The sequence below is a fragment of the Vidua chalybeata genome, chromosome 1, assembly GCF_026979565.1.
Source record: "Vidua chalybeata isolate OUT-0048 chromosome 1, bVidCha1 merged haplotype, whole genome shotgun sequence".
NCBI classification, from domain to species: Eukaryota; Metazoa; Chordata; class Aves; order Passeriformes; family Viduidae; genus Vidua; species Vidua chalybeata.
This window is the reverse complement of record NC_071530.1, coordinates 136,932,491-136,948,144: the sequence shown is the minus strand read 5'-3', so window position 1 is coordinate 136,948,144 and position 15,654 is coordinate 136,932,491. Positions and strand designations below refer to the sequence as shown.

General features: G+C 34.2%; 1 protein-coding gene across 3 annotated transcripts in view; it reads left to right on the top strand.

Annotated features, from left to right (window-relative positions):
• CSMD3 (CUB and Sushi multiple domains 3) overlaps window positions 1-15,654 on the top strand; it is a 587,056-nt gene that overhangs the window by 399,404 nt on the left and 171,998 nt on the right. For all 3 annotated transcript variants that reach the window (XM_053944919.1, XM_053944910.1, XM_053944900.1), the window contains 2 exons: window positions 6,329-6,520; window positions 14,754-14,892. In XM_053944919.1, coding sequence (XP_053800894.1) covers window positions 6,329-6,520; window positions 14,754-14,892 — 331 coding nt within the window. The remainder of the gene's footprint in view (window positions 1-6,328; window positions 6,521-14,753; window positions 14,893-15,654) is intronic.

Genomic DNA, 15,654 nt, shown 5'->3' with positions numbered 1-15,654 from the left:
TATTTTGGACATGATTTGTGTTATGTGGAGTTTGAAATTTGGATGGCTTGAAGCTGCTGACATGATTGTGGGCTCTGGAGAAAGTAAAAAAAAGGAGGAGAAAAAAAGGAAAAAGAAAAAAAGAAAAAAAAAAAATTTCCTTTAATTCTCCAGGCTTGGGATTCAGACTCTTTGATAATATTTGACTTGGCATTAAGACATCAAATTTACAAATCACTGTTGTCACCAAGAAATCTCAAGACATTTATTGTATTGTTTGCAGCATCAATGGAGTCTCTTACAACCTTGTCCCACTTTTAATGCTATGTTTCAAGGTATCTTTCCTTCATGAAAATAGAGCTGTCCTTTTAGAACATTTCATCCACCTGTTAAATTGCTGGGGCTTATGAACTATCAGAAACTTTTTGACCCTGGTAGTAACTTATTGCTTTTGTAGCAGGAATAATCAATTTAAATCATTTAATTACCTGATTTATAGATTAAATATATATTTTTGACTTATTATTAAAAAGATGTATCAAAATTTTTTATACCCCACATAAAGGACACTCGTAGATAGATCTGTGTTGACATTTTTTCTGGGTATGATTGAATTCTGGTTTAATGGTTTCTGTGGCTCTGTAGGAGCACAGTATTGTACTGCTCATAAAGAGATGATTTGCATCACCTCCACTCCTCTTCTCCACTGCTCAAAACATTAATCTGTTTCTATGAATGCTCTAAGGAAAAATTCAAACAAGTTTTGGGGGAAATAGAAATGAATTTTTAGCATGACTTGGCTGCCAAGATTCTTAACAAGATTCTGCCCCACTTCATTCAAGTCACCTAGCAGGAACTGTGTAAGATAAACAACTTTCCAGAATAAATACTTCTGCCTATGCAATGGAATTTGTTTTCTGGAGGATTTGTGATCTTATATTCAAAGTCTAAATTAGAGAATATGGTTATATGGCTATCTGAGATATTAAGTCTCACTTGTGGGTCCTTCAGTTCTTTCTGTGTTAGCATATTACACAGAAGAACTAAGAGGAGCTGATACATGGATTGAAACAGCTGGTACTAAACCACTGCTGGCAACACTGTTCAGAGATATTATTAGTTCAGAGTTGTTCTAGCATAGTTCAGTAGTGTATCTTCAAATTTAGCTTCATCCAAATGAAAACAACTCATCTGCTCCAAAACCATGCCCCATTTCAAAACAAAACACAATCTGGAGTTTTATTTTACAAACATACTCAGCTCAGAAGTGTGTAATAATTATGTTGAAACACTTTCTGTCACTTAGACCATGTAGAGAGACATACAAGCTCCATGTATCTAATATATTCACTAATCTCTCACCTACTGAACAGTTTGAGCATGAGCTGCATTCATCTCCATCCTGGAATTTTTGGTCAAGAATTGTATCTTAATTATTTATCTAGCCCAAATGGTTTGACTGATTGCATGTGATTGCTCTAACCTAGCGGTGCCGAGAGAAAAAATGAAATAGGTTTCTGCATTTCTCTCTCTTCATTGGAAGGAAAAAAGCTCTCAGATGATCACTCACAGGTTTGTGCTACACAGAGTTATTCTTGCACCTAATAGACACATCTGAGATTTGTCCATTTCCCATAAAAAAATGTATTTAATAGGAATTTAATGGATTACATTCACAAATCACAGCTTACTAGTTATTCAAGACAATATTTCCTAAACTCTGAGTTCCCAATTATTGAAACAGAATAAAACATGAGGTATTCTTTCCTTACTTTATCAACTCTAATATGTCACAAAGAACTTCAGTACTTATACATGAACTTATGGAGAACTGTGATAGCCCACTCTATTTTGCAGAAAGCTTTCAAGATTGCATTGCAGGTAATCAAAGACATCAGGAACTTTATAATTCCCAGAATTTTTGCTTACCCACAAATTTTCATGGGGAATTATGAAGGCAGTGATTGAGGTATATAACATGATATTGAATACATAACAGGAAGGAAAAAAAACCCATTTATTGTACTGGACTATACAGTCCATAAACAGTATCGACACTTAAAAAAAAAATAGGCTGATGGTAGGTAATGAAAAGAACTACTAAAAAAAAATAACAGATTAAAAAGGCAAACAGAGTTGAGAATGCAGGGCAGAATATGCAGATAGCCTCTCTGAAATAAAAAACCTGCAAACATCAGCTTTTAGCAGTAGTAATGATGGGCTAGAGTCAGGCACATGAAAAAACCCTTATGGCTACAGCAGACATGAGAGAAAGCTGAGATTAAGAAATTCAGTTTGAATATATAGGGAATATATGTTAACTCTCCAGAAATGCATTAATTCTATAATTACAAACAGTATTGAGATATTCTTTCTCCAGTCTCCTTCTTACATAACTGTTTTTTAATTTTCCCCTCAAAAAAAAAGATATTTATGTGTTTGAGGATTCTTATTTTGACAAATTTATTTATAAGAAAAAAAAAATCCACCTCTTCTTTGAGGTAAATATATGACAACAAGCAAGTAAAAATAGAATTTACCAACAGATTTATTTTTAAAATAGAGATTACACATTTAATATAAATTATTAATACAGCATTTCTATCTCCATTGAAAAAAAAAATAATTTGTTTCCTTCTGTTCCAGTGGATGAGAACATTAAGTGCCAAACTTAAGTAAAAGTTTCTACCTTGTGATACTGAGAAAAACAAATAACTAAACCAACATGCATATATATACATATATATATATATATATATACATATATATATATATGAAATTCTACCATAATTTATATACATAAGCCTTTACCACCATTTAAAATTACCATCAAAGTAAAATAACAGCTGAAATTTAGTATCTAAATCTCTCAGTTCTAGTTGTTGGAATGCTCCATAGTGGTATGTGTATATGTTGCAATGGAGGTGAAAGACAGAAAACACTGGAGTTCTTGTTTTCAAGTAAAAAAAGCAGATTGTTATATAGATACAAATTAAAAATTTAGAGCAAAGGATATTTCAAAACCTTGTATATATATTTGAATTGTCCAGCATGCATACCTATCTAAGGCTATTACCTATTTTTACCCTACCACATCTCCAAAGGCTGTGTGAAAAATTGTTCTAAGTGCTCCAAGTTAGTAGCTTTATAGCTCTGCAGTGTGCTTTCACTAAGTGTTTGATTATCCTGATGATGATATTTAGGATAATGTCATGCAACTACGTGAATAAATATATATTAATAAATTAATAAAGTGAATAAATAAGTGAATAAACGACATATCATGTAGTAGCTGTATTATAATGGTTTTTTCTCTTCTTTTAAGTTGCACTTTAAAGAGAAGATAGAAGCAAAATTTCCCATAGATTTTAGGCAAATCTAGCCTAATAAATGATTATTTATTTATGATAAAGCAAACTATATTCACTACTTTTAATGGCATGCTGCATTCTTTCCCTTTCTTACATCCTATTCATTCAGAATAAATTTCTTATCAGCCTGTTGAGAAGCTCACCTGGTCTGTCAAACCAGTTCATAAACCCTTCAGTTAGATTTCATATTTTTAATAGAGCCTTTTAAAATGCTGAACAAACTCTGGGAAAAAAAAAAAAAAAGAGAATCAGATTTATAGAAATCATCTACTTAAAATGGTAAAACCCACATGATGACATAGTGGGAGCAGAGAAGCTCTCTTTTGCATTTTAGTGTTATAATGCAAAAAACAGTCTTAAAACAGTGGTTTTATTTTAAAATTAAATCTGTGTGTATTTAGTGTGAATTTGCAAAGTTTAAAAATATTCATGGAATAATTAAAGTTGGAAAGTACCTCTGAAGACCTCTAGTCCAATTGCCTGGTCACAAAACAGTCAAACAGATAACAACCACTCTGTAAAAAAAAAATAAAATGTTTGACCACACTTGAAGTGAAACAGTGTTTTCCTTTATACAGCTGGAGTTTTGCTTGTTGCATCTTCTGATTGCTATCTTTCTGCTTTTGCTACACACATGCTTCCTAGAAAAGCTTTTGTCTTCTCTAGTCCTTTTCTGTAAAGCTGCTTTCTGGTAAATTGTTTCTTGGGATTTATTTGTCCCGGATGAATTTCCTTTTTAGAACCTCCTGAAGTTTCTCTCAGGCTTTTTCTCCAGCCTACTGAGACCTCCCTAAATAGCATCACTGCACCAGAGCATATCAACAGATCAGCCAATCTCTATACACTTGCCAAAAGCTAACTTTGTCTCATTGTCCCCATCTTTAATAAATATTGAAGTCAACAACCACCCCTGAGGGACACTGCTGCTAATCAGCTCCTGCCTAGGTTTTGGATCAGGGACATTCTTTGAACCTGGCACACCAACCTGTTTTCCATCCATTTCATATTCCACTTATCCAATCCATGCTTCATCAATTTGGCTACAAAGCCAAAAGACCAGGAGGTGGGTTGAGCAAGCATACAGGCATGCAAGATGACTGCTATACAAGGCAAATAAGGGTAAGATGATAAGTTTGGCACACAGCTCTTATCTTATAAAATTAATGTGCATAAATATGAATAAGTGATTAAAAAAACCCAAAGAGATTGTATCAGAAATTCCTATGCGGCCCCTTTATGTCTTTTTCAGCCATATCAAATTTTTTACAGAATGATGCAATCTAGTAAGAGCAATATGATGAAAAGACAATAACAAGTTTCATGCCAACATTCTCTCTTTGGCCCTTCAAGATTGATTGCAAATTCTGAGTAAGAATCAGCCCCCATTCTTCTAGAATTGCATGTTTTAGATAAAGCAAAGAACTTTTTTTCTTGTTTATGGAAAAATTCAAGGCAGATAATATTAAAGTGAGCAGAACACAGTGAATTTAGTAATTTCATATTTTTGTAATATTTTTTCTAAATTTAAACCCAGCAGCATATTTAAAGATACAAACAAGAGTCATGGTAATGTCTAAAGCAGAAGTTTTAAAAAACTGTGTGACAATATAAAAAAATAATTATCTTTCATTTATTATGAAACATTTAAAAGAAATATGTACTTAATCTTTGAGGACTAAGAAGGAAATTTTTTTCCTTACTTCTGTTCATACTTGATTTTTTTGTGAGTATTTATTTGTGTGAATTTTTTTCACTATAGTCAGTACTTCCTGTGTTTAAAAATGCAATAAAAATCCCAAAATCTTGGAAAGGAAGGTCCTTGGAGGGTTGTTTTTTTGTTTGTTTGTTTGGTTTTTTTGTTTGTTTGGTTGGTTGGTTTTTTGGTATTTTTTTTTGGTTTTGTTTTGTTTTTGGTAGAGAAATACAGTTTAGACCAAAATTTGCTCTTTAAAAACATTGTAAATACAAAACCCAGACACATTTTGGATTAATAGATTGCTGTCTGCTGGTATTACCTTCCCAAAAAGAGGGCATCTGAATTAAATCTCAGTACTGCCACTTTGTATTTATGTTACACAGGTTGCTGAGCTCAGTGGGACTAGTTCCACAGGCAAGTCTGACATTTGGTATTTATTTGTAATACATATAGCATGTTTCAGTTCTATAATGTTAGTAGGAAATAATATTTACTTAAATAAATATTGATGTACTTACTTTTTTGCTTAAGCTTACATATTTTTGTGCATAATATATTTTATTATGTCGATCAAGAGGAAAATATCTTTAAATTTTTTATTCTTTTTTGTAATCATTGTAATTGTATTTTATCTTAATAATAATACATACTTATACATTATATATAGCTGTACATTCTCTACTAAATCCATGTGCATTTTTTATAGTGATTTCTTTATTATTACTACAAAAGTCTAGTGTTGTAGATAGTAGATGTATATGTGCAAGGGTATAGATATGAATGATCAATGAAATTCACTTCCAAGGTCACCTAAATGTAGACATAACAGTAAACATAAACAATAGATATATTTATGAACTATAGAACTGGGGAGAATTGAAGATGTGTGCAAGTATACCTTAACTGGAACACCTGAAGACCTTAATCTGCTTTTAATTTTATTTTTAATTTTTTACTAAAAATTGCTCTAAGTTAAAAGTACTAAATGTCCAGGGTAATAGGAAATCTCCTCCTTTCCTTTTTGCATACTGCAGTGCTTCACGGAATTAAAAAAAAATAACTAAAAGAAAAATTAGGCACTTTTAATAACTAAAGGAGATAGAAAATTTAATAGTATAAAAGCAGCAGATTGTTGAATGATTTCTCAACACTTTTTAAGTGATTAGAAAATTTTTGAATTTGCAGAGCTTCCTGATTAGGAAAATGTAACACAATTAAAAAAAAAATGGAAAGCGGGTTTTGTTTCAAAAATTTATTTACATTTTTTTCACTGTGCTGCTAGGTTCTGTAGCCACTGCCTGTCGTGATCCTGGTGTCCCCATGAATGGAACTCGAAATGGTGATGGAAGAGAACCTGGAGACACTGTCATTTTTCAGTGTGACCCTGGCTATGAACTTCAAGGAGATGAGAGAATAACTTGCATTCAGGTAGAAAACCGGTACTTCTGGCAGCCAAACCCACCAGTCTGTATAGGTATGCAGAAAAAAAAAATAAATAATGCTCTCCTTAAACCAGAAATCTCTATGTAATTAATTACACTGTTCTAGGAATTTTTTTAAAGAAAATACATGTACTGGGTATCTTAAAAATTATTTTACATCAACCTCTGATAGTTATAACCAAAACCTTTCCTCTGTACTTGGTAGTATAATAGTTCTCACCCTCTCCCGCTCAGGGACATCTCATTTATAATTTGATGATCTGGGACAGAGAAAACAAGTCAGTACCAATGACTATTATCCTTGGTAGTGTATTATTGGACAAACATTGCAGGGAGGAACTTGACAGAGATTAAAACTGCAAGGAGGACTGTGCAGCTTTCAAACACTGTCTTTCATTTAATAAACTTAACTTGACCATAGCTGTTACAAATAAAATCTGCATTCTATTTGCATTTCCTCTGCATGCATACCATCTACCTTGTTCATGCATATCTGCAGACAGGTGTTTGCAAACACTACAGTACTGACTTGGTGTCTTGGCTATTCTACTTAATCTGTTAAAGTATTATTTTCTCTGTTCTTACTCTCCTTACTATGCCTTTGTGGGTCATGTGAGTTTATGGGCTTGAAGACAAGAACCGTCTAGACTATTTTCTGTAAGACTGCAGTACAGAAACATTTACTGCTCATCTCTTATAATTGTTAGATGTGAAAATATGCGTTTTATAGTAATGGCAACTGAACATCTGTAGATATCCAAGTGAAAAAGTAAAAGGAATTCTAGGGCTCTGGGCCTTAAACTTAATCTATTCTTCTATCATGCTGGCCTTATTTGATATTTCTGTTTCTAAAATATATATCTCAACTGAAAAATAATTACCCTATTATAAAGCAGTACTAGCAGTTTTAATCACTATCGATAGTAAGTTGATGATATTACAAAATAGATTAAATGTAGGTGTGGGTGCTCAACTGACATTCTGTCTGTAGCACATATTAAATATGCATCTACTTGTTTTTTTTAGTTGCATGCATCCCTTTATCTAATACTGGTAAGTTCCACACTTAATGCAAAACACCTGCTGTACACAGAGTAGCAAGAATGCTTATTATGATGATTTATTTGTCTAAATGTCAAGCATGAAGTTATTCTCTATTGATTTCCTATAATGATACACTCTTGGAGAATATGAACTGCTAATAGACTAGAGTGTGTAAACCTTGCCTTGGAGCTAAGGGATTTCAAAATTGTGTTGTAGCTCAATACACCCTGAAGTTCATTGACTATTTTTTTTCTCATAACTTGTAATATATTTTTCTCATAACTAAGGTGTATAGTTGTACCGTGTTCTAGATCTATTTTATTAGTTGTTTACACACCAAAGTGTCTTTTCGAACCTCTTGATTATTAATGCTCAAAACTAGGTAAATGTACTTTTTAATTGTTCTTACTTGTGGGAGTGCCTTGGGTTTTTTTTAATACCCTTATTCTTGTCTTCTAAAATTTTAAGAACATCTTCCTTTGAAAGGTAGTAGCAATGGGAAAATAACAAAGAATTAAATAATGATTCATGTATTTGAATGAAAGATAGTACATAAAAATTCTTCTGTACTAAAGGTATTCTGAGAAACTATAAATTTGAGAGCAGGTTTCTGCCAAAAGACAGTCCTGCACAAAATAGCTCTGTGTTTTCCGTTCCAAAGATTTTCTGGATCCAATCTTGCTTAGATACCAGAATCTTAAGTGACTGTATTTGTGTAGTTTTCTCAGGGATGACATTAAAAATTCTAGTATTCAAAATCAGATTTTAGGATTCAAGTTAACTATACATTTAGGGGAAGTATAGACTATCTCCCAGAGGTTTCAAACTTTCTTCAGAAATTCATCTGTCAATATTTTTTTTTCCTTATGGCTTGATTTTGCTTGTTTCTACTGTTTTGTTTCAGGCAAGGTCTTATTTTTCATATTTATAGCTATAAAAAGGGTTTTATTGTAAACACTTAATTCTAGTGGTACATTCTAGTCAAAATAAAATAATACAATGATTCTTTATTTAATATGTTGGGGTTTAAAAAAAAGGAAAGAAAAAATAAATGAAACCATACATTCTGTTTCATTTCTTAAGAAGTAATTAATTAAATAAATAAATAAATAAGTGTCTTGGGTTGATAAGGAAGTGAGTTTTCTTCTAGTCAAACTAATTAATGGTTAAATTTTAATATTGACACTTGGTGTGACTACTGAAGACATTGGACACACTTTTGAGAATACAGGGGGTTAAAAGTAGAGAACTCTTAGGGGAACACTCTCTTTTTTTCTGGTCAGTGAAGAGTGCAGACTTCCCTTGCTCAGCCATAGGCTGGGTGGGGGAGGGGAAGCCATGCAGCTTGAGAGGAAGACCAGGGGGTGAAGGGGCTGGAACCTGTTCAGCCCTTGTGGACGGAAGGGTGGAGAAAACCTGAGATGTCTTTGTTGCCCCCGCTCCTAGAAGGAGAGAGAGAGACGGAGAGTTTGTGCCACCTGGAAATTTGATCTCATGTACTGACAGTATGCTGGTAGAGAAGAGGGGGGGAGGTGCCCAGCCATGGGACCTCTGGGCAGCCAAATTTTCTTCATCCTGGGAGCCTGAGACTTTTAACCCCTCCTTAGATAAAGAAAGTTTTGTGAAACATTAATCCTCCTTGATCTGAAAGAGAAGAGAGACAGCCTAAGACCTGAGATGTTAGAAGAAAAAATCCTGGGTAGGAGGAAATTATAGAGTAGCCTTAGCTAAACTTTTCTTGTATAGCATAGACTAAGCCAATTTCTCCTGCAACAGAGACTACATTTTAGAGGGATGCAATGACTTGAGCCAAGAGAGTGGCCTGCTTCAGTGAGTGACGTCATGCGCAAGAGTGGAGTGAACAGAGAAAAGTTGAAGGTGTAGTAGTGCTCTCCATCTTCAGGGAAAAAGATCTCTGTTTTCAAGACCCTCAGCCCCAGGGGAGGAGAAAATGGGGGGGACTGTTTTCCCAAAATAAGAAACTGTTATTCTTTAGTACTTAGCAAAGCATTCTTAAAGGAACCCTACGAACAGTCTCAGTCCATGCACAGTGGTGAGAGCACTGTACATGGAAGGAAGATGTCCCGATAGCAGATTTTCTCCAGGTGGTACCATGTGTGACATAGAAACACAAGAAATTACAATTGTGTTTCCTAGAGGAGTCTATAGTACGAAAGAAACTCCTCTCTCCCTTAATAGACTAAAAATTAATTATCTGAGGAGTAGTAACTTAATCAAAAAACACTGGTTTTGTCTCACTATTTTTTATTAAAAATTAAATGGGGGGAGGAGGAATGTTTTAGAAAGTTTTAATTCTAAATTCTGTGTGTTCCTTTTATTATAGTTGTAAGTTAATAAAGTTTATTTCCTTTATTTCTAAGCTCGAGCCTGCTCTGCTCCATTTCTAATCATATCTCACAGCACTCATTTAAGAAAAATATACTTTCATGAGTACACTGGCATTGTGCCAGTGTCAACCCATGACAACAAAAAAATAAATAAAAGCCAGAAAGCTGTGCAATAAGATTTTGTTGCCTCCTAGAGAAAATAAATAGTTTCTAAATAAAAAACTCTCCAACCTATACTTCCTTATATAGAAATAATAAATGCTGAGATCATCACAGACATAGTAAGGCTCAGTGCTTGCTCACCTCTGTGTCTACACAGAGGCTTATATAGACAGGCTCACATAACCTGCATGTAGTTTTTACTGCATAACACATAAAAAATATATATATATATTTCATAGTGTTTTGACATTTGCCTTTCTTTCTAGATGAGTTGTTATATTTGTTCTGTCTTACCTTTTATGTCTAATACTGTAAAAGGTGTTCTTTAAACTTTGTTTTCAGAGCTGGTCTGTCCTCACTTAAAAATAAGGTTATGGCAATAATACCTTTCTACACATTAAATTCAGAAAATTATGGATTCTGAAACACATAAGAATTTAATTAAAACACTCAGAGACAGAAAGTCTATGACTAAGTTTAGAGAAGATAGTAAACTGGAAAAGGAAACAATCTAATAACATTTTTCACTAGGTTATGTTAACATTCTCAACTTACTATCTTATGAACTGAAAATTAAAATAATCTGAAACCATTCTATCTGAAGAAAATTCTGTCTGGGAGATATTTTGCAAAGTTGAAGATTATGTTTTTTATTATTTTTTTACTGCTGTTAAAGGCATGACTTGAAATAAAATATATTGTGGCTGTCTGTCTAGCTTAGTGTACTTTCCATTAATTCCCTTTTTGATTATTAACAGACCTTGGGAAGAATTAAATGGAAACACTGTAAACAGCAAAGGTAACTGCTGATGTGTGTAAAGAAAGAATAGATATATAAGAAAGAAGTTAGTAATACAAAAATATTCTATCAATGAACTAACAGGGAACTAAAGTAAATCAAGACCTCAGGAAAATATCATGAATGCAGACATTGGCAGAATTTAGTCTGGAACAAGGATATAGCATTCAACTTCCTTGTATCATTATATGCCAGTTCAGAGTACTTCAAAAATATCATCAGACTTCTACTGTTTAGTGGTCATTTCAAAGTCTGGTTACAGTGAATAACCTAAATATCCTCCTTGGTATTCTTCACATTTTCATTTCTAGGATATGCAGAGACTGCAACCTAAACCATTAAAGTACACGAAAAAGAGGAATGTACAGGGTTATATTGAAGAACAATAGTTCCAGCTGATGAGCAGCCTTTACATTCCATACAACCTCACAGTTCCTTTTTTACAGGAACTTTTACTTCAACAAGGTTTCAGAAAGTTACACTGAGCTATTTTACAATTAATAGATGTGTATTGTTTTGTAATAGTTTAATTTTACTCATTTTAAAATTGTGACAAAGGAACATTCAATAGCATATGCTTTTAATTAGAAACAATACAAATTTTAATTTTTTTGAAGATAGAAAAATTGCAATTATTATCCTTATTGTAAAACTAAGTAAATATTTTACACAAAATTAAATTTCTCCTGTCTGTTCCCTTGTAGTTAATGGAACTTTATCTATCAACTGAAAACATCTGGGAAAATGTTATTGTGATAAAAATTGTATTTGGCACTCATTGAAAAAAGCAAAACAAATTGTGCGAGGTCTAGAATATATATTTTATGAACTTGCTAGCACTATTAATTTGTGATATTATTGTGTTACTAAAGCCATCCCAATGTCTGCTGTTTCCACTTCTGTTTTTACACAAAGTGATGATTTTATGATTCATCACCAATTTTAATAACGAAATGTAAATGAAGATTCTAATTTTTGGTGTTTTGTTTTATTTTGAGTTAATTTTGCGTAGAAAGACTATAATCATATATACTGTAACTGTGGATATGTTAATGTACTTAAGTATTCTACTTGCTTTACTTGAATTCATAAATGACCTGTGATTTAATTCATAGATTCACAGAGTGATTTGGGTTGGACCACGTAATTCTCACCCTCCTGCTGTGTCAGGGACACTTTCCATTAGACCAAATTACTCAAAGCCCCATCCAGCCTGACCTTGAACAGTTCCAGGCATAGCCATGCAAAAATTCCATGATCAACCTGCTCCAAGTCTCACCACCTTCCCAGTAAAGAATTTCCTCCTAAAACCTGATCTAAATGTACTTTTAAGTTTAAAACACTTCCCCCTTGTCCTGCTACTGAATGACCTTGTGAAAAATCCTCCTCCAGTTCTCTTGTGGGCCCTCTTTAGGCACTGAAAAGGCACCCTAAGTTCTCCTGGAGCCTTGTCTTCTCCAGGCAGAGGAATCCCAACTCTCTCAGATTGTTTTCATAGGAGAGGTGTTCTATCTCCCTGATCTTCCCTCATTTGGACTCTCTCCAAAAGGTCGATATCTTTCTTGTGTTAGATGCCCCAGAGCTGGAAGCAGTATTTCTCATGATATTTGGAAATACTCTGTAAATTTCCCAGTAGGTTGAATTATACACGTACATATCATCTTTATCTGTACAAATCCTCTTGAGTACAATCACACAGCACATACAGAACAACCAGAGGATGAGGCCCAGACAACACTGGTTTATGAAAGGTAGGTTCTGCATGAGCCACCAGATCTCCTTATATAACAAGGTCAGCTGCTTAGGGGTGTTAACTATTCAGTGTTTGGTAAAGTGTTTAACACTATTTCCCACATCACTCTCATGGAGAAACTGACTGTTCATAGGTTGGACAAGTAAACTCTTCACTGGATAGCTACTGACTGGATAGCTGGGCCCAGAGAGTCAAGGTGAATGGAGTTACATCCAGTTGATGGCCAGTCACCTGTGGTGTTTCCCAGGGGCCAGTACTGGGGCCAGTCCTCTTTAATGTCTTTATTGATGATCTGGGTGAAGCGATTGAGCACACTCTCAGTTTTCAGGTGTCACTAAGTTGTGCTGGAGTGTTGACCTGATGGAGGGTAGGAAAGCTCTGCAGCAGGTTTTGGAGAGGCTGGATCAATAAGCCAAGGCCACTGCTACAAGGTTCAATGAGGTGAAGTGGTGAATCCTGTGCTACACTATATAGCACTCCAGGCTTGGGGGATGAATGGCTGGGAAGCTGCCCAGTGGGAAAGGACCTGGGGGCGTTGGTTGACAGGTGGCCAAACATGAGCCAGTGTGTGCCCAGAGGCCAAGAAATCCAATGGTATCCTGGCTTATATCAGCAAGGTATGGCCAGGGCAGTGATCATCCTCCTGTACTTGGCACTGGTGACATTGAGGTGTTGTCATATTGTCTAGAGGTGTATCAGATTGTCTAGAAGAGCAACAATTTTTTTCTTAATAAGTATTGTATAGTATAGTAATATAATAAAACAATTAATCAACTGTCTAGAATCATAAAGTCAATACAAATTATTACCCAACAGAAACCCATACTATGATATTTAGGTAATAGAGTGAGTCCAGAGAAGGGCAACAAAACTGGTGAAGGGTCCAGATCAGGCATTATGAAGATCACCTGAGGAAGCTGATGTTGTATAGCCTAGAGGAAAGGAGGCTCAGGGAAGACATTCTTGGTCTCTACAAGCACCTGAAATGAAGTTGTATTGCGGGTGGTGTTCATTTCTTCCCCCGAGTAACAAACTACAGGATGAGAGGACATGGCCTTAGTTTGCACCATGGGAGGTTTAGATGGGCTATAAGGACAGATTTCTTCACCACCAGTAGGGTTACCAAGCATTGGTACAGGCTGACCAGGGAAGCGGCTTAGTCCCTGACCCTGGAGGTATTTAAAACACGTGTAGATGTGGCACTTAGGGACATGGTTTGGTGGTGGACTTGGCAGTGTTAGGTTTATGGTTGCACTCAATGTTCTATATGATTTTATCAGAGATTTAAATAACCTTAGAGCTCACAGAATGTTTGTTACAGAAGACCTGAGTAATCAATTACCTTCCTAGGCCCAGATCATCACTTAGCAGAATTAAAACTTTCAAAATTATAAATCTTTATAAATCTTATCTGGAATCTTTTGAATAACATTAAAAGTTCTTTCAAAAAAAGATCTTTAGAAAACCTGATTATTCTCTTGTTGCTGCATGAAGTCTCGTGTAAGGAATGCTGAAGAATAAAATTTCATTATATCTTCCTTCTTTTTTACTCTTTATTTTTTCTGGACTGAAACCCCACAAAATTTGGGAACCTCAGTTCCACATAGAAAAATGTGGTTGTTTTATTCTGATTGTGCTTAAAGCTATTTTATTTATCTCTGAGTTTGAAAAGTGCAATTACTTGAATATTTTTTTTAATTTAATTTATATTATATCCATCTTGATCCAAACTACAAGTCACTGTTATCTGGTGAAAAGGCAGATAATTGCATTACCAATGTAAGTATCATGTTTCATTGCCTAATGAGGTTCTTTTAGAATGCCTTTAACAAGAAGTAGAAAAAGGAAAGCTTATCCAGTCAAGTCTTTTTATGTGTGTAGCCAGACATTTTTCAAGTTCACAGTATATTCAGAAAAGCCTTGAAATGATGCTATGCAAGCAAAAGGACAGATTTCAAAACCAAGTGTTTCACATAATAGTATTAGTATTTGTCTAAGGCAAAATGTAAATATATTTTTTGTTTCTTTCTATTAAAGCTTTGTAAATAGCTCACTTGTTTAACTTTTAGAGGACACTAAATGTCAGTGAACAGATTGTTGCTACTTGCTTCTTTGTCTCATACCTTATTTCCTCAAGTTCGATCTATTTTTATTCACAGCTCCCTGTGGAGGAAACCTGACTGGCTCATCAGGTTTTATACTTTCACCAAACTTTCCTCATCCTTACCCCCACAGCAGAGATTGTGACTGGACTATCAATGTTAATAGTGATTATGTTATATCATTAGCATTTATCAGGTAAGCTGCTACTTAAAATTTTTAAAGTCAAGTTTATAATTTTATTATTGGTTTTATTATTAGAGCTTATTGTTTGTTCAGATTCTCTGAACAAACAGATCATTGTTTCAGATCTCTGTAGGGTAATATATGTGTACTTAATATCACTATCAAAGGGATTACTAATCCTTATCTTTGTTAAAAGTTACAATAAATATGTCAGAGTCATCAATATACATACAGGTGGAGCTTGGAAACTCATTGCTGTTTCCTTAAAAGCATTCTGTTTGCACTGGCTGATGTTGAGGTAGATGGTGCTCAATTTAACTAAGATTCAGTTCCTGAGAAGGTAGCATGGAGTAATTCACTGAAATGTATGCAAACCAGGATGGTCTTTAATGATGAAAACTATTGATTCATCGATTTGTATGTGGCACCTGCTATTTAGGCAAAATTTCAAAAGTAGAATTTAAATTTAGTTTTATTAGTCCATATAACTTCAGGATACTCAAGATACTTCCTGATGTTCTGGATATAAAATGGAATTGTTCTAGACTTTTATCACAATAGAAGACTAAATTGAGCTTAACAGAATTCACAAAAGAATTTTTGCTGTCTGTACTGTATGTAACACATGATGTAAATTATTATATGTGTTATATGTGAAAATTATGCATTCCAACTAGGAAATATGTCACAAACAAGGTAAAATGTTACTTATGATGTCCCATCAAATTTAAGTTCTCGTTATGCTGGGTGTCTATAATAGTGTCTATATTGTTC